This window comes from Crocodylus porosus, unplaced genomic scaffold (genome assembly GCF_001723895.1).
Source record: "Crocodylus porosus isolate Cpor-Errol unplaced genomic scaffold, CroPor_comp1, whole genome shotgun sequence".
Classification (NCBI taxonomy): domain Eukaryota; kingdom Metazoa; phylum Chordata; order Crocodylia; family Crocodylidae; genus Crocodylus; species Crocodylus porosus.
The window spans coordinates 6,492,121-6,511,221 of record NW_017728929.1 but is presented as its reverse complement, the minus strand read 5'-3'; the positions used below and the strand labels follow the sequence as shown (position 1 = coordinate 6,511,221).

The following is a 19,101-nucleotide window of genomic DNA, read 5'->3' as shown; positions in this document are numbered from 1 at the left end:
ACACACACACACACACACACACACACACACACACACACACACACACACAGTGTTACTACACAGTAAGGCATCTACATGTGCATTACTGAACAGTAACTAATCAGGTGTAAATTTGATACTTGCATGATGCAGATATCAAAATTATGCTCAAGTTGGCATAGGTCACCATATTTGCTGTGCAGTATGGGCATGCACATATAAATGTGTGCCTGTACTACTCAGTAATTGTGTTTACTGCTTAGTAAGTGTGCATGTGTAGATGCACTCAATATGAAAGCTTCCTCTCTGTGGGGAGGAAAGGTCAGGGCTTTGTTTCATATCAAGTTATAAAAAAGAACTTCTAATTCCATCCACATTCTCCCCAGTAGACCCAGGGCCAGAACATTACCTGTTGCAAACAGTCAAGGCTACATGGAAGACCTGCCTCATAATTTTGTTTGTGACCTCATAATTCATTTTCCTGGCAAGAGTGATGGTGTCACATTCAGGGGAATCTGACTTCAATGGGGAAGCAGGAGCATATGAACTGTCAGGAAACAATGATCCTGTTTTCATGTAAATGACTGAGGTAATAGCTAAAAAATAATGGAAAAGGAAGGGGAATATAGAAAATGTATGATATTTACTCTAGGCAGAATTGTTTCAGAAACTGTTCAGCACAATTGTTTTCTTTAGCCTTCCATGAAGTGTCAGCTGCTCTGTAAAGATGGATAGCAAAAATTCTATTTGAATAACTACAAATAGAGAAATTAACTGCCAGGTTGTTTTTCCTGCCTTTTCCCCAGAGCTAAAAACCTGCTGTGGGAGGCAGAGTGATGTAATTGTAGGCAGAGCATCATTTCCCAGCTGCTGGGAAGGCCTATTATGGCTTAAATTAAATATAAACACAGATGAGATAATCCCTTTTATCTCTAAAGGTGGGAAAGGCCACTTCATGCCTTTCCCCAGAAGCGAGCGTTGAGCACTTTAGCAAAAATGGCATTCTTTGCTTAATAGGCCACAATCTACATGTTCTTCCAGACAGCACTCCCATGTCAGCCCAGAGGAGCAGGACAAGGACCAGGCCCTAGCCAGTTCCCCATGTATGTTGATCAGCACTGACTGCAGTGAGCTACGTGGTAAGGAGCATCAGTTTACCCAGATGAGGTTCTGCTTTCTGTAATGCTGCTTCTATTTACTTCAGTTTGACACAGCCCACAAGGTGCTTGCCTTACAGGGCTTCCTGCCACAAATTACATTACATGCTATCATTCAGACTCCTAGCATCAAACTCACCCTCCCGCTCAGAGTATCAACAATCCTTCTATTCAACAAATTATACTCCCACTGCCCAGCGTCCTCACTCCTTACACAAACATAGGAAAGAGAGGTGGTCTATGAGGCATGACCAGGATATTAGTAAATCCAGGCTCTAATGGTCCAAGAAGAGAAGTGAATAGGGGTAGAAAGTGGAGAGTATCAACCTTTTCAGCAACTCCCTATTGATTGAGCCAAGGGAGCTCCAGCTTTAGTATCACCACTGGTCACAGCCATGGGGCACAAGAAGAGAGAAGTTGTCTCTCAAAGACCTAGGTCCCAAACCATCTGAGTCTTTAAGGTCAGAAACATCCCTCCGCATTCCACCTGGACACTAGCAAACCAGGGCAGCTCACTAGTCACACAGTCCTGTCCCTATTGGTCAGCTCCCTTCCAGCGTCTGGCTGCAGTTTGTTGTATCTAAGAATCAGAAAGCAAGGTACAGAAGGAAAACCGAGAAGAAACTGATTATCAGAGGTTTTGGTGTAATGTCCCATTGCCACTTTTTGAGCCTACACACACATTTTATCACTGATTTTAGATTTGATCCAGTTTGGGCCAAAACGTCAGGGCACTGCTCAAGCAAACACTGAGTCTTTTTACTTCTTTAATAATAAAAGAAAAAGCCTCCGAATTTTACATCTTATATTGCACGTATTGATCAATAGGGCACGACCTGTTTTGTTATAGCTCCAACATCCTCAATCCTTTTTCAGTGCTGCCAGTAAAAACTCTCTTCATTTTTACTCTCTAAAGATTTTACTGGTCACACTTTACATTATTATGTTTTAAGTGGTTTATAACAGGTTAAGGAATAACTATTAGGTGTTTTAATAAATGATCAATCAACTGTTATTGATTGTAGAGTCCATCAGGTCAACAGCTTGCTTGTAGCCAAGTCTTATAACCATCTATAACATCAATCGATGAACTTCTAATTATCTATTGTTCATGCTGCAGCTGCACACATCTATGACAATCTAACAATCTAAAAATCACTTATTTGCTTTTTACTATTGTCACGGGGTGGGGCGCAGGAGTGGCCGTGATCTCTCTAGCACCCCCTGCCGTGTCAAGTAGGTGATCCAGCACCCTCTTTTCTCGCCTGCCACGTCTTGTTGGTATATGGTTCTAGAAGGGAGGCTGCCTCTTGTCGCCCTGGACACCGCGCTATGCTTACACTGTCCCCCGTTCCGTATGGTGTGACCTGGTGCACCCCAGCCTTATGGGCTATGCGTGCCTCCTACCTCCCCTTTAGCACGCCCCAAGCCTCGCAGCTGTACTGGACGTTATCTGGTCAGATTCCTACATCCGCCCTTCACCGGCGCCCCTGGGCTTGTCACGCAACCGGCGCCCCTATATCCACTAGCCCTCTCGGGCCTACTAATTATATCCGCCCCCCTCCTGGGGCCCACTCAATATACTCGCCCCTCCTGGGGCCTCTCCATGCACATATGGTACCCCCCCACTGGGGCCTGTCCCTCCTCATGCTCGCCCTCTCCGGGCTCTCTCTAATCGCGGACTCGCCCTCTCTGGGCTTGTCTCTATAGTAGCAACCTACCCTGGGCTTCTCTTCCTGTGTGCCCCCCTTTGGGCCTAACACAAGCCCCTCAGGCTTCTCGCTGGTGCTTCTTGCAAGTGGGGCTCAGGTGGCCTTAGCCGTGCTTGGCCCCCAAGATCCTCTTTGCCCCTTCTCAGGGCTGGGGTATTACACCCCGAACTACAGTGCCCTCACCAACTCTGTGCACCCCTATTATGGTGCCCTCAAGGGCCCTGGGGTCCCCACCACTGTGGAGCCCCTCTGGGACTCTTCCCAATTGGGGCTCAGACAGCCCTAGCCTTACCTGGCCCCCTTGACCCCTTTCTCTGGCTCCTGCCCCACTAGGGCTTCTACCTATGCCCACACCAGGCTTCGTCTCACTAAACGTGCCCTCCCTGGGCTCCTCAATCTGTTTGCCCCATCTGGGGCTGGGGTCTAGACACCCCACAATACAGCACCCCTCTCTGGCGCTGGGAGCACCCCACCTCCCTGGGGAGCTCCTGATAAGGCCTCCTCCACCCCTACAGCCTCACCCAGTCCTCCGGTATAACAATAACTAAACAGAACCATAAGCCAATCGGCTGTAACGCAACAATAAGCCTCCTGGCTATAACATAGGATCTAGGCCCACCTGGCTCTCTTGCAGAGGCCTCCCAGTCAGGGTTATCTCCACCCTTACCATGATGCAGCCCCTTGAGTGGTCAGGCTGCACCACTCGTCTCTGCTCTGCTTGGCTCTCCTGCGCCTCAGGCTGCCAGAAGGGAACTGCTGCTAGGCTTTGGCCTGGGCTGTTTATAAAGGCCCGGCCCTGCCCCCTTCTGGTCATGTGACGAGCCTGGCTGCTCCGGCAACCAACACCTGTGCTGTCTCGGGGAGCTTCAGCAGCCCTTATTCCTTCATAGGAACTGGGCACCCAAGTGCTCCTGTGACAACTATCTAAACGTAAATGGAATCTGAGGGTAAGGTGCAACTCATTTACTTTATTCTTTCTAACTATGGCAATCATTGCTTCATTACCTCTGCCACCATTTTGACAGAGTCAAACGATAGCTAGACACCCACTTTGGGACGACAGAATTACCACAGAAGAAAGTCTGGAGTGATTTGGGGTTCTGTTGTTTCCGAGGCTGCCAGTAGCAAGAGAAAAGCTTTAATCTACAAATAGATGAGGCAGGAGACAATGGCGGAGTGAAGAAGCCCTGGGATTATCTATGAATGAGTTAATTAAACTAGAGAACAGTGACTGGGGAATAGCGGTGCTTGGATTAGACTTGTCTCTTTAATTAATGCCTGGAACAAATTTCCTACAGAGAAAGATAGATCAGGATTGGAGCATTACTGTAGCTTCAGTTGTAATACCTTCTATGTGCAATCAGACCTCCTTTTGTTTCCCCTGAAGTCCCCCCTCCCAGATCTCCACTGCATGGCTACTTCCCCCATGCTCATTTAATGGAAGAGAGAGAAAACGTCATCTGAAAACTAGCCATGAGCAAAGAGGAATTTGAAAGACGTAACATAGAAAAGACAGCAAGGGAAAATTAATGGGAAGGAGAAAAAAAGAAGAGGAAAAAGAGAACGGTGGGGAAAAAAGGACTGAGAAAAGAGAAGGGAGGCACACAAAGCCAAAGAAAACAGTTCTTCTCCTTCCAAAGTGTGTTTCTCAATCAAACATAGGACAGTTCAATAACATGGGAAGGGAAAGTGGTGAGAAAGGGCCAGATTCACAGAGACATTTGCATAGTCAAAGATGCAGACAGGCGACTTCTTCACTTAGATGCTCTTGTAAATGCCACTAGACACCGATCTGCACCTTGAGGCACCTACAAATGTTTGCAAATCTGGTGCACAGAGGTGACTGCCAATGAATATTAACCTCTCCAATCATTTCACTCCATCACACTTAGCTCAGACACTGCTCTGTAGCAAGCCTGAGTGCAACAAGAGGGACAAACTCCACAGCAGCCCTCAGGCCAGGATTTAAAGGAGCCTGGCACAAGAAGCAGAAATGAGATCCTTTTGACTCTCCCTCCCACCCATTTGCCCCTATATCCACACATTCATTTCTACTATTTCTGTGGGTCTTGTGCTTGTTGACAGTGTTTCCTGTAGGGCCCAGCCTTAATGAACTGTTTCCAGAAGTGGAAAATGCTCCAGGAAAGAATTATTTTTTTCACAGAAGTAAATATTAGCTCAAGAAGGGGAATGTTTCCAGCTTTTTGTTTTCATGAGAAATACTTCCATAGCTCTGAGCAGGACACAAGTTACAAATGGCTTGAAGATGGTTTATGTTGAAAGGCACTAGGGGAGTATAATTCCACTTGCTGGTGATACGAAAGAGATGGGAGTGGGAGGCCTCACGGCAACTCCACCCTCAGCCAGAGAGTCTGGGATTTATCTATGAGGAGCATACAAGGAGGGGGGAAGGTACATACCAAGGAGCTAGTGTACGTTGGGTCAGAGGTGTCATCTTGCAGGTAGCGTGAGAGGCCAAAGTCAGACACTTTGCACACCAGGTTACTATTGACCAGGATGTTCCTGGCAGCAAGGTCCCGGTGCACGTAATTCATCTCTGCAAGGTACTTCATGCCAGCGGCGATCCCTCTGAGCATCCCCACTAGCTGGATTACTGTGAACTGCCCATCATTTTGCTGCAGATACAAAGAGCAAGAACCATAATTAGCACGATCCCTTTATGGACAGGCCCAATAAACAGCTCTCTTTACAAGCAGAGTGTGGTCTGGTGCCTGGGACTTGCACTTGCAGACCCAAGTTCCAATTCTGGTTTTGCCACTGACGTGCTACGTAGTCATGAGCAAGTCACTATTCCTCCACACTGTTATATTCCTCCACACTGCTAATGGAGACCACAGCCTCTCTATGGCAAGGCCCTTCCTAGTTAGATAGCTATCGGGCCTAGTACAAGAGAGCCTGAATTTGGCTGAGGCCTCAAGGTACCAACAGGGCTCTTATTCATTCATCCTGTGAATCCAATTTTTTGGTGAATCTAGTAGGAAATAAGCCAACAAATTGGTTTTTTAACTAACTTAGGGAGAAGATATTTTTCACAGCCTGGCTCCGTTTCTGGGTTTTACTTTCCCGAGATTGAAAATCCCTCCTGAGCTCCAAATTATCTTATTTTCCTCTCTTCTTTCAATTCTTTTCCCCCTCCAAATAAAAACAGCTGACCATATATTTTGGTGACCTGTCCTATGAATGAGACAAAACAGGACAATTTCCTTATGCCCCGTCTAGGTTAGGTTGGTGCTGAAGGAAGTGCCACACTGACTCCCCATCAATAGTACAAAGCTAAAAGGTTCCCAGGAGAAAATATTACCAATTTTACCACATGACAATATGGCTACCTTGGTGGTGAGTGGATTGTGCCTTCATGACACAAGCCAGTTTTGAGCACCATGTAGATTGGGCAGAAAGGACAGGATAAACACTTCTCTGCTCATAGGCTGATGCAGATGTGGGAATGAATCTGTATCTCCAACTCTACCCTATTCGGGTGTGAGGATGTCAGCAATGGCAAGGAACAATTTATCTTCTCAGCAAGACATTGAGAGTGAAATTGCTCCTCATGCCTAGAGAGAGGTCCACAGATTTCCTTACCTGTCTCTGCCTCCCCAACTCCTTTAACACACCTGCATAAGGGTGAGGAACAGTCCTGTTTCATTACTTGGCTTTGGTCTCTGCACAGAGTGGAAATGATGACCTACTTTGCTGTCTTTCCACGCAGCTGATGCACCAATTAGCGATGCTATTTTTACATCAAGGCTGAAATTAGACTTATAAGTTACCTGCTTCTGAGCTTAAGAAATAGAGTGGGATTTACAGGATTTGGATGCTAAATTCCCGTTAATTGATTCTTTGGTTCCCTTTGAAAATCATATTCCAAGTAGGACTCTTCCTCCCCTTCACGCTCATGCCTATTCATTACCCATTCCTCATTTATTCTCCCTCCATCTCTATCTTTTATGCCTTCTTCCCCCAGTCTCCCAGGCTTTTTGTAGCTTTGGCTAAGCATGCCTTTGAGCTGCTTCCACAACCCTAGATACATGGTGTAGGATGCCGGTATGAAGAAGGCTGGTTGCTTTCCTTGCCCCATGAGGATTATTTATGTGTGCATTTGTCTGGCACTTCTGTGGCTGCTGCTTTTTCTAAATGATGCTAGAGACTCTAATGAGACTGGCATTGTCCACAAGGAGCCACAGGGCTGACACCTTGTCACTGACTTGCTATGGACCCTGCCAGCTGGTGCTGAAATTGCTCCAGGCTCACAACCACTTATAAAAATAGCAAGAAAACAAATAGACATATCTTTCTCTCAGACTGTGTTTACTTATCCCCTGCTTTTAGATCACTTCAGTGAGCTGCCCCTATGTCAGCCCAACGTGCTGGCAATTCAGAAGTCCTCACCTTTGCTTTAGCTTCCCCAACCCTTGGCAGGCCCCTACTCCATTCATGGATCATGAAGGTGCTGGACGCCAGTAGAGCTTTCTGCCTTGCCAGGCTGATTGCCGCAGGGTGCAGCTAGCCCACTCCCCAGGTTTTAGTGCTGTTGTTATCACAGAATCATAGAAAAAAGGGCTGGAAAGGATCTATAGTTTATCTTTTCATTCACCTGTCCTTCGTGTGAATTTCTCCCCTCCATTCCTTTTGTAGTTGTATTTACAGCTATCTGCTCCTCCTGGCTGAGGGCTCTGGGGGAGATTTTCCCAAGTCAGAAAGGAATTTAGGACGGTAAGCCTCATTGAAAGGCGACAAGACTTGAGCTCCTCCCTCTCTTGGGCTTGTTTGAAAATCTCACCCTCTGTCAATACTGATTCTTGGTTCACTCATTAGGGTCCGCCTTCTATCTGGAAAACCATGTCCTCCATTAATCCAAGTAGCAGAGGAGGACTCACTGGATCTTCTACATGACACTGTGCTTCAATTCCAGCTAGCACGAATCCCTTCACTATGGTGTTAAAAACAAAGCCAGAGAGATTATAATCTTTACTTACCCTCAGAAAGGAGTCCAGAGCTCCATTCTCCATAAACTCTGTGATGATCATGACTGGCCGGCTTTTGGTCACCACTCCTTCCAGCCGAATGATATTCGGATGGTCAAACTGTCCCATGATGCTGGCTTCACTCAGGAAATCCCTACGCTGCTTCTCAGAGTAGCCAGCCTTTAACGTCTTTATAGCTACATAGATTTCCCTCTTGCTGGGTAGTTTCAGACGTCCTTTATACACTTCACCAAACTCCCCTGCAATTGCAAGAACATGTGTCACAACCACAGAGTAACAGTACCACAGATTTTCCCATCACTCCTTCCAGCCTGATTGGCTGAAAAACCTGTTCAGTTCAATAGTGGTCTTCTCTCACAAATCTGCTGGTTTCCTCCCCTTTGAAAGGGGAAGTGCCACAGGCCCCTGGCAGATGTTCAGTTAAAGGCGCAATGGGATCTGAACCATGATCCCAACAATTGCACCTCCTGTCACGCCACATATGCATGGCAGGAGGCACAACTGTAGGATCAGGCATCAGATTCCAGTTGGACCCTATTGCTGGTGCAGGTTCAGGGGCTAAGAGATTATGAATACTTAGATATTTTCCTAAATCTAAACTGCTATAATTCATAGAATCATAGAGAAGCAGGGCTGGAAGGGATCTCCAGGGGACACCTAGTCCAACCCCCTGCCTGAAGCAGGATCATCCCGATCTAAACCATCCCACACAATCCATAATCTAAACTCTTCATAAAACTACCGTTAGCCCTGACATAATTTGATGCCATTCACTTTCATATTGCATTTTCTTCATCTTGGACAGTGAAAATAAGCCTGTCGGTTTCACTTCAATTTAGAATCAAGTTTAACTTTCTGGTTGGCATGTAACACACTGAGACAATGCTGTCTGTCTTTGGGGCCAGAGATCTACCAGCGAAAGTTTGCATTCAAAACAACTAGGGTTCAGTTATCCATTCATCCATCCATCCACCCATCCAATATGACTCTCTCATATGTGTGAGTGAGTAAAAACCATTAGGGTTGTTAAGAAAGTCTTTCATCAAAACCTTTTTTTCCCCCCACAAAAAATTAGATCTTGTAAGTGGGGAGAAGGGAACAAAAACTGAGTCTCTTTTTCTTGAAAATTTTTGATTTAGGAACAGAAAATGAAAACCCTGAAATGTGAAAATATCTGGCTGCTGCTAACTATTATTTTCCATATGGTGGTTTTTAAATATGGTGTCAAAACGGATGGTTCATGTTTGAGTTAGCTTTATGACTGCTTTGAATTGACAGAAAACTACCAAGCAGCCAATGCACTGCTGTGTCTAACTTCAAAGGCATAACAATTCATTTTTCCTTTGAATTTCTCACACTGGCTATTCCTTTCCATTAGCATAATACAGTTGTTTAAAAATAACACCAGGAATGCTATAAATGATATGAATAGCTTCTATCTACCTACCTACTTACCCACATACCTATACGTCTGAAATAAGACTAAAAAGAGATGTCTGTCTTTGTCTTGTTATTTCCTGGAAGCTAAACCAGGAAACTTAAAAATGCATGAAGATCAATCAGTGAGTAAGTTAACCAAACTTCATCTTTTTTAGGCAAACGTATGACTGTTCTTATTTTAACAAATGAGTGAACAGATTAATACCAAGAGAAAGGTTGAAGCCCATGAAGAGATGGGAAGAGGAGGAAGCAGTAGCTGCGGAGAAAGTTATAGAAGCTTATCTAGGACAAAATGAGACACACCTGCTCCAATGACTTCTTCGATCTTCACAAAGGACACGTCAATCTCCTTGGCAAACTCGCGGACAGCCTCATTTGGGTCTTCATAAGTGAAGGGATCAATGTAGATCTTCATTCCTGGAGAGCCTTGTTATACGAGATATGGGAGGGGCAGTCACAGAGGGAGAACAAAGAGAGTACTAAAAAGCTGGGGGGAAGGGTTTTAGAAGCATCCTACATCTTTCTGACACTTTCCTCATTACATGTCCATTAAAAACATATTCCTCTTAGCTCCTCTGCTTCTCCTCCACCCTTTCCAGACCCCACTCAACTCTTCCTCCATTACACTATTTTCTTTTACTGCTCTGTCTTCCATTTCTCCTCCATTAGCTTTTCTCTTACTCCTCTCCTGGAAATGTAGAATATATTACTTATAAGTTGACAGATTGAGACCAGTCCAAACAGTGCACATGAGAACTTGGATTGTGCCATTATTTATTGAAGTCATACCAAATGCATTAGAAGCAAAATCAAGGTAGAATTGCAGGTAGATACCAATATTTATCAGTTTGACACCTTTCTGGGGCTAGAGGCTATTGTTAAGGTTATCTCAGGCAACTGTGGATTAATATTGAAAGTGCTAGATAAAAAGGGAAAAACAAAAGGAGAAAAACAGCAATGGGGGAAAGAATAACTGAAGAAAAGGAGAGAAAAGGTGAGGAAGAAGTAAGTTTTATTTTAACCTTTCTGAGTAACAAAATGCTAAAAAGAAAGAAAAGATAGAAGAAAATGAAAAAGAACAATAAAGAAATGTAAAATACAACATAGATCCATAGACAGGCAAATGGATGCACATGTGGGAGGTATTACATTACTGCTTACTGTCCTTGCATACTCCAGATTTTCCCTCACCCTGTATTTATCTATTTTGACTGTAATCCTTTGAGGCAAGGTCCCTGTACTACTACTCTGGCTTTTGTGCAGTGCTCAGCACCAGTGGACCCGTTCTGGGTTAGTCCCTAGACACTGTTGCAATAAACAAGATTAATAATAGATATGTAAGAACAGAAGTTTCCCAGCAACATACATCCATACAGTCAAACCAACAGACTGATGGACAGAACAGTCTTCAATATTTCAAGACAGAAATGACACCATCCCTAGCCCTGACAGTTCAAAATTCATGACAAAGGCATGAATTAAAGCCATGAACTAAAATCATGAAATAACTGGGGTTCTTTCTATTTCTCTTCTAGTTTCCAAATCTGTTGGTCCAAAAAATAAGGACAAAGGTCCAGTCAAGTCTAGGTGGCCCACTGCACTAGCATGGTAAGACCATGCCATTTTATGTAGCCAATGGCACACAAGGGAGTGATGTGACTCCCCATCTCATCCATCTCCATTTGACTGTCAGCCTGAATAACCATCCCATTTACAACTGAGTCTGCTGTGCGGGGTGGCCTTTGGTGCAAGTTCAGCGTGAGGTCTTCAACTTGCTCTATCTTCATGCTTCTTTGAATGCATCCTCAACATCACAGTTCAATAGCATGGGCTAGGAACTCTACTTAATTTTTAAGGAAAGCTGAGATTCGCACGAAGTAACAGGGCTCCAGGAGCTGAGACTTTATGCTGGAGAAACAGCATGTTAAAATCAAGAGAGACAGCAGCCCTGAATGTCTTTCTTCAGTGCTCTGTTGGAGGTGTCATTCACTCCCAGAGGTTTTTGGTCTATGCCAGACAACTTAGAGCTGCAGCTTCTTAAGTAAACACATAGCAAGAGGTTTTCTCCATGCCGTCTCCTGTTTATATTGAACATTCAGCTCACAGGGGTGCAGTTACAAACCAAAACTACAATTAGCTGGTTTTATGGTAAGGAAAGTGGCAAGTTTATGATGCTGCATGCATAATTTAAGAAATATTTATTTACCCAAAAAGGACTTTGATAGTTTTGTGGCTGCTACTAAATTGATAGAGTGTAGCAATTATAATCAAAAACCTGAATGGTCTGATAAAATATGATCTACAGGGCTGCCATAGCAAATAGTCAGGCATTATTTTTGCCTACTAAAAAATCATTCCAAGGTCTCTCACATCACGGCTGCCAAGATGCAGCCAGACAATGGTAGATTTTGTAGGGCGCTAGAGAGAGATGTGGAATCTGCCTCTGGGAATCAGGTCAGGCTGTGCTCCTGTTACTATACATGTTAAAAAGAGAAACAACATTCTTATGGCCCAGGGATGGAAATGACATTAATGATGGCTTCTCACATGGCATTTCCTCTCCTTTGGTACCCATTAACCAATGGAAAAAAAATGAGTCAGCTAAGCACTGTTGGAATAAAGCAATCAAAAGGTGTTTTTCAGAATGAACTCCTGTACGTCTGGACAAGAGAAGTGGGCAGCACCGCTGCTCCCCAGGTGGCAGGCCCTATTTGCAGATGCTCTCCTCTAATTATATACATTTAGTAACGTGTCAGTCCTGCATTATTCCTCAGAGTGACAGCATCAAATAACAACATTTCCTGGTAGCTCAATTCAAATTCTCCTTTCCCTTAGAGCTCATGGAGGGGTAGGGGACCTGCCACAGAAATATTTCCAGTGGCTGGAAGTCAAAGAGGCTCTGTGGCTGACTACCTCTTCTCCTCCTGCCTATGTCTGTCTAATTAGACTAAGTTATCTGCGGTAGAGACTGTCTCCTATCACTTGTCACTACAGTGTTTAGTCCCTTGTGGCCCTGCTCCCACATTGGGCCTCCAGCTAATATAATCTTTTAAGGACAGTGGTTTTCAATCTTTTTTCATTTACAGACCCCTAAAAAATTTTGAATGGAGGTGCACACCCTTTTGAATTGTAAGTGTGGCTATTCATATACTTTTGATTAATCATAGTCTTCGTTCATGGATGCCTTAGACACAGTCTAAGGACCCCCAAGGGTCCGCAAACCCAGATTGAAAACCACTGTATTAGGATATGGAGATGTATAAACTCATTGGGTGCATCTACATGAGCTATTAATGCAGCTCTATAAAGTCTGGTGCAGTTCACGCCAGAGTCAGCTGTTCCTGGGTGCAGCGTCTTCATGGGTACCCGAGACCACAGCAGTTTGAGTTGGGAACTGGAAGCAGGCTCAGTGGCTCAGCCCCGGGCCCCGAGTGGCAGCGTCAGGCAGTGGAGGGGCTGCCTGGGACACAAGAATGCCGAAACTACAGAGCCGTGTAACTGAGCCCCTGAGCCTGCTACCAGCCTCGGGGCTGCTCCACTTCGACTCAAATTCCTGCGGTCCGGGTCAATGTTTCCATGTGTGTTTCTGCACAGTAAATGATTCCACTATATGACAGTACTGTTTCTGGCACTACTATCTTATGGCAGAGTTCATTAATATACAGTGCCCTAATACTGGCTCACGTGTAGATGGTGATGCTTTACCGTGGAGCTCATCAGTCAACTCTGCAGTAAAGCGCACAGATAGATGCATTCACTGACCCCAAAGTTGGGACATATACTCTTTTTTTCTTCCCCCCCCTTTAATTTTCTTTCTCTGTTCCCACCTCTTTTAAATCCCTCCATACCCATCTCCTCCTTTCCCTGACCATCTCTTTCCTGGCTTCAATCCATTTTGTTCTGTTTCAGTCTCTGAAATTTTAACACATTTCTGACCCACTCTTGCCTACCCTTCTCTAAGTCCCTGTTAAGAGCAGGAATGGATGCATTCCACTGATAAAGAGCTTTGTATGTGATGGGGCTGGTCATGTCAGCTAGTTACCACTGGACTAAATGGGTGCTGCTTACTATTATCTCACTGAAAATAATGAGGTATGCGATAGTAAGAAAAGGCTTCCCCTTTCATTTCAGCTAACCTCAGCCTACTGCTTTCCTTCTACCTCCTTCTCCCTCAGTTGCAGGGGAGTCCAGCCACAATGAAAGGCTGGGAGGGGAATGGGACATTAAGGATTTACTGTGACTGGCTTAACTGGGTTAAGTGACATGACGAAACAAAATTTATCTCACCTGACCCTCACTGCCTGTGTGATGTTCAGTATCATGACAGCCGATTTCATTCAACCCATCCCTGTTCAACCCCAGTACACTCTGCAGTGTGAATAGCTGGCACTGCTACAGGACGTGGGGGAGGAGGTCCCTTCCCCACAGCTTCCAGGGGGATGTCATGAGGGGCACACTCAGAAAGGATGCAGCCTTGCAATAGGTAAGGGACGCCGTAGCCTTTTGAGGCAGGTGATGAAACAATCTGTGCTACCATTCTCCAAAAGGGAAGGTGTTTCAGGACTTAGTTATCATCCCACTGTCTGCAGGGGCTGGCAGAAGGGACAATCTGGTGACTGCTTGGGAAACAATGCACCTTGCCTGGAGACTGCATACACAGATGCACATACATGAGGCTCCTAGGTCCCCTCAAGCTCCTGCAGTGGAAGTTAAGCCTAGCCATCCATTACATTCAACCTTAGCCATCAGTTTGCCTCCGTCTACCTTCCCAAGACTTTCTTCTTAAGGGAAAGGATGACACGTGGGGCCACATCCTATTCCACCTAGTAGATGCCTAAGTGAGATCCTATTCCACCCTTCTCAAGTCCCTGAAAAACCATTCATGGAAAAGGTGGATGGGTCCCCTCTTCTTCCTACTTTGCGTGACTCAATTTTAACGTTAAGATGAAGTTGTGCTACAAAAATAGATACACTGGTAGTTTTTCAGGCACTCAACCAGGTTGGAAAAGGATGGTGCTTAGGTGCCTGCCGTGGAATAGGATCTGGCCCACCATGAATTTTTTTAAATTATTTTTTCTTTTAAGGACAGATCCTTTGGGAGAGGGGAGGAACATCTGTTCTCTCCTTTCCTGCCACTCCTGCTCTTGCTACTTCAACCCCCAGTACCTACCTATCCTCAATCCTTCACTTGAAGGAACTGGTGGAACTGACCCAGCCAGCGGGGGTATCAGCTAACTGTCTCCATTGTGTGTCCTCCCACTTCCATTGAGTATATACAAGTAGAGACTTATGGTTTTCCAGTCTGCAAAGTCTTTGTGGCAAGTCTACACCTCAAAATCTGTTAAATGGGCAGAAGATCTGTGAAAGCAAGGGTCTCCAGATGATTATTTCCAGACTCTACAGGAAGGGAGAGACCTTCCTCCACCCACATCTCTCATTAGTTTCATGTTTTCTCCCTCATCATCATGTCTATGTTTAGTGGCTAAACTGCTCTTCTGGGACCCATTTTAACTGTTATTTGCTTTAATTAGGAAGTGTGATTAGACATATTATTAAGCACTCCCTTAAGAATAAGGATCCCATTGCACTAAGTAAGTCATGGAAAGCTGACAAGCAGAACACTCCACAAACTGCTGCATCCTCTTCATGGCTGCACATACTCTAGGTTGGGAATTTAAATCAGACCGCTGCCTCCATGAGTTGCCAAAAAACAATTTTGACTTGGCCATGACATCGAAGTAACTGATCTAAAGAACTGGTGAGACACTGCCAGTTAAATGTGGAATGACAGTGCAGGACAGCTATTGAAAGAATGATCTTGTGATGATTCCTGGGTCTGGAATTCAGCAGGGAGGAGAGATTAATCCTGCCTTCCCACCCAAGAGATGGTTTGGGCCAGAGACCAAAGTTTCCAAGCCCAGTGATGGAGGCTGCAATGAAGCCATCTGTGCCTCTCCCAGTTCATAAATCCCTTTATGGCTCAGGCTCATACACTTTAACTACCCCATAAATTTTTTTACAGGAGCAGCTGATGCTCCAGCCAGGATTACAAAGGGATTTACAGGATCGTAACCAAGACTGACTGATCCAAAACCTGAATGAATAAAAAAGAAAGGCTAAGTTGGGATGCAGCAGCCTGGTGCCCCATATCTCTGCCCTCTGCTGATGCAGCCTGGGCTTTCAGTGTCCTGGGGGACTCTTGGGAAAATTCTGCATAGAGGATACCATGTGTTAGGCTGGGGACATATTTATCTTCACTTACTGTCACTGGGTGATATGCGCCCGAAGCGAACTAGGTCATCAAACCAGGTATTTCGCCTAATAGCAGTATTCAGAGGGTATGTCCTTCCTCTCCCCTCCACACTGAGTTGCCCTTCCTCTGCTTGCTGGAAGGGGTGCTTCCAGTGTGCTTCCCCCCACAGAAGAGATGCAGAGTTATTTCTCTTCTTTCCCCCTCAAGCGCATCAGGAGCAGGAGGAGCAGCCTGTGGATCCAATGCTGCCAGGCTGTTAGGCAGGAAGAAAAGCATGCAAGTGTAGAGGAGACTCTGTCCATGCATTCAGAGGCACATCCCATGCCGGTATCAAACACTGCTCTAGGGAAAAGCTAGGCCCTTTTTGCACTGCTGCCACTGCCCTGCCTCTCCTAAAATTGTCATTTATTCCTTCACTTTCTCACACTTTAACTGTTGCAAGCCCCTTTCCTTGATCTTCCTTCCAATTTTCCCTCTCAACCACTGCTCTGGAAACCTCAACATGTGCATGAGGCCCACCTTCCCACAGAAGGAAAATAGGAGACTGCCTCAAGCAGACTCCATCCCTTCGCGCTTTCCCTTCCTTACATCGTCCAGTTCAAAGCAGCTACCTGGCTTTTGAAACATGACTTGCTCTAGCCTTTCAAATGTCTCCCGTCTCTTCCTGTTCTTCTCTTTAGGCACTGACTTCCTCCACACCCTTTCACCATGCCTCCCTGCTGCTGGCATGACAGCTTGCTCCTCCACAGCTCCCAGTATCTGAAAAGGCCCTAAACATTCAGATTCATTCCTTCCCCATATGCATCCATTACTGTCCATTAGAACAACCATCTCACCCCTTGCATGGCACAAGGGATGTGCAGGGAGCTGAAAGGACACGTCCATGAAGCACTGAGCTCATGTTATAAAGGTCTGATCCTGCACTCATTAAAGGACATAAGGGTTCTGCCTCTGACCTTAATTGAGGGGCAGGATCAATCCTAAATTAGATAAGGAACACAGGCTGGGGTGGTAGGAAAGCTGGTGGAAAAGAATAACTGAATGTAAGGCTGAGGAAATGCAGCTCTACAGGAAGTTTGGTTACTCTCCCTTCAGAGAGCAGACCACTTGAATTAACTAGTCTTGTATGTTTCTGGCAGGTTAGTTGCAAGGGGGTGGGCTGTTAGTTAATATTTACATCTGAACTTCAGTTTTAGGAAAATTATCTCTGACAGGCTGGAGAAAAGCAGAATGCTTTATGGGAGGCCACGGAGAGGGTGGGTGTTTGGAGCAGAATGGAGAGCATGGAAGAACGCGTGAAGATCAGAGCATCCGTTTCTTTCTCCATCTGCTAACGTTTAGCTCTGCTGATGTATTATTTAGCTGTGTGAAGGATCCTGAGAGACAGCGACTATGAAAGATGCTACTCAAACAGGTTTGCACAGTATATTGTCTCTCTGTAAGATGTCAGCAGGTCTTTAGGACTGTCAGCCAAATTGCAGAGCATGATGGGTGGTGTAGTAGATGGGGCAGGTGAGGAAATTATCCCATCACTACATTTGTTGCTGGCTTTAAAGAAAAGTGTTTCCACTACAAAAACTCCCTGCATTAAGCTGGCCTGGCTAGACCAAGACCCTGGGTGATCTAGTCTGTAGGGTCAGCAAAGAGGAGATGAGGTAGGAGGGGAAGAAAGAAACCAAGGGATTAATGAAAGGCAAAGGGAAGACAAACCTATTTATTTCTGGCTGAATGTGCTGTCTACCAGGAGATGCAAGGGCATAGATTTCCACAGCCACTTGCAGAATTTTCCTGACTGTTTCCCATTAGGATGAACAGGATCAGGGCATCCAAATCCTCTAGGCAGTGTTGAAAATCTCATCCTTAATGTCCACGGTTGACTATCGCTAGGGCTGGGATTTTCAAAGGGGCTCAGAGCTGGGAACCTTATCACTGACATCAATAAGTTAACTCAGCTATGCACTCTTCTTGAAATTCCCCCTATGAAAACTTTCTTTGTTCCTATCCCAATTGCCCTGACACCTGGGCAGCAGTATAACCTGCTTCAGGTTCTCAATTACTAAAGCACGGCACATTATTTCATTTTTCAGAATGAACTCAAATACTCATTTTTGTAACCATGGACTTTTTATAGTGTACCTGAATACAAGCCTAGGCATTAAAGGCATTTACTAGACAATGCACCAGAGCAGGATTTGGCCTACTCAATCTATTGAGTTCTGAACTATAACATTTTTCATATTCAGGTTCTCTTGAAGTGCTTTCTGAAGTAATGGCATAGACTAAGCACAGGAAATTGCAGCCCAAAAGGTGATTTTTTCTGAAAATGTTGAACACGTCTAAACCTAGTGTTTATTGATAAAACTGTTTGGTAAATTTATGCACCAGCCACTACTAAGAGACCTCTGTATTAGTGATAGGCAGTGTGATGACAGATATGAAATTGCTAGTGACAACCTTACAGACTCTTTGCACTGATACTTATAATAGCAATTTATGAAAATATTTCTTGGATTACACAAATATTTATATCATAGCAGAGGAACTTGCCGTCTGTACCCTATTTACAGGGATGCACACTCTACAATGGCAATAAAGTGACTGCCAATAATAGGAATTAAACACTAAATTCCCTGTGTATGCAAATACCAAGCACACAAAGCCTTACATAATCCATCATGCATGTATTTGTTTGTGCGTCCACTGTGCATGCAGGTTCATGTATAAACACATGCAGAAATGCATATGGACCCTGCCAAAATTTGGGCACCTAGGTGAAGTTATTTAACTACCACAATTCAATTTGTTATAATTTTTCAGCTATAGAATCTAATTATTAGAGGTCTGTCTTATATTTAGCCCCCTCCGACTGCTATAGCAGGGAAAATAAATCTAGGGGGTCAGGTAGCACCCTGCTTGCCCTCTGCCCCCCCCACCCAACTTTTTTCCCCTGAAGTCCCTTCTTTTCTGTCACACCTTACTCTCCCTGAGCTCATGGAAGTGAAAAGCAAATTTGAAAACACTCACCTAGAAAAAAAGATACCTGTAGTAACTTGTGTATATGGCAATTACTACAGGTACCTATAGACTTAATTCATCCTGAATTTATGCAGTTTACCTCTTTTGAAACTGCTGCAAGTTTTAGCTTAGGTACTCTGCAAACCAAATTTTAAATAGCACTTTGTCACCTACTTGCATATGTGTGTATCTCTCTCTCTATATATATACATATATATAAAAAATACATATTTCTATATGTATAAATAAATACATATATATGCCTGTACCTTTACATTTCTGTCTCATGGCTGATCTGGTTCACATGACAGTCTATAACACACATTTACAGTTATACCATCATCATCCCTATTACAATGACTGCAACCCCACAGCTGCATACCCATTTGTCACGGAGTCACGTAGGTGCCCCATGACTGTGAGGGTGATTGGCAGAGCTGCCAATCACCCGGGCAGCTCAGGTGCTGGTTACCAGGGCGACCAGGCAGGTCACGTGGCCAGAAGGGGGCAGGGCCAGGCCTTTATAAACAGCTTAGGCC

At 44.8% G+C, this 19,101-nt stretch overlaps 1 protein-coding gene across 5 annotated transcripts in view; it reads right to left on the bottom strand.

The window, feature by feature from the left end:
• EPHB1 (EPH receptor B1) overlaps positions 1 to 19,101 on the bottom strand; it is a 321,721-nt gene that overhangs the window by 49,556 nt on the left and 253,064 nt on the right. For all 5 annotated transcript variants that reach the window (XM_019542959.1, XM_019542961.1, XM_019542963.1 and 2 more), the window contains 3 exons: positions 9,598 to 9,720; positions 7,846 to 8,093; positions 5,269 to 5,484 (listed from right to left, as the gene is read on the bottom strand). In XM_019542959.1, the coding sequence (XP_019398504.1) occupies positions 5,269 to 5,484; positions 7,846 to 8,093; positions 9,598 to 9,720 (587 nt within the window). The remainder of the gene's footprint in view (positions 1 to 5,268; positions 5,485 to 7,845; positions 8,094 to 9,597; positions 9,721 to 19,101) is intronic.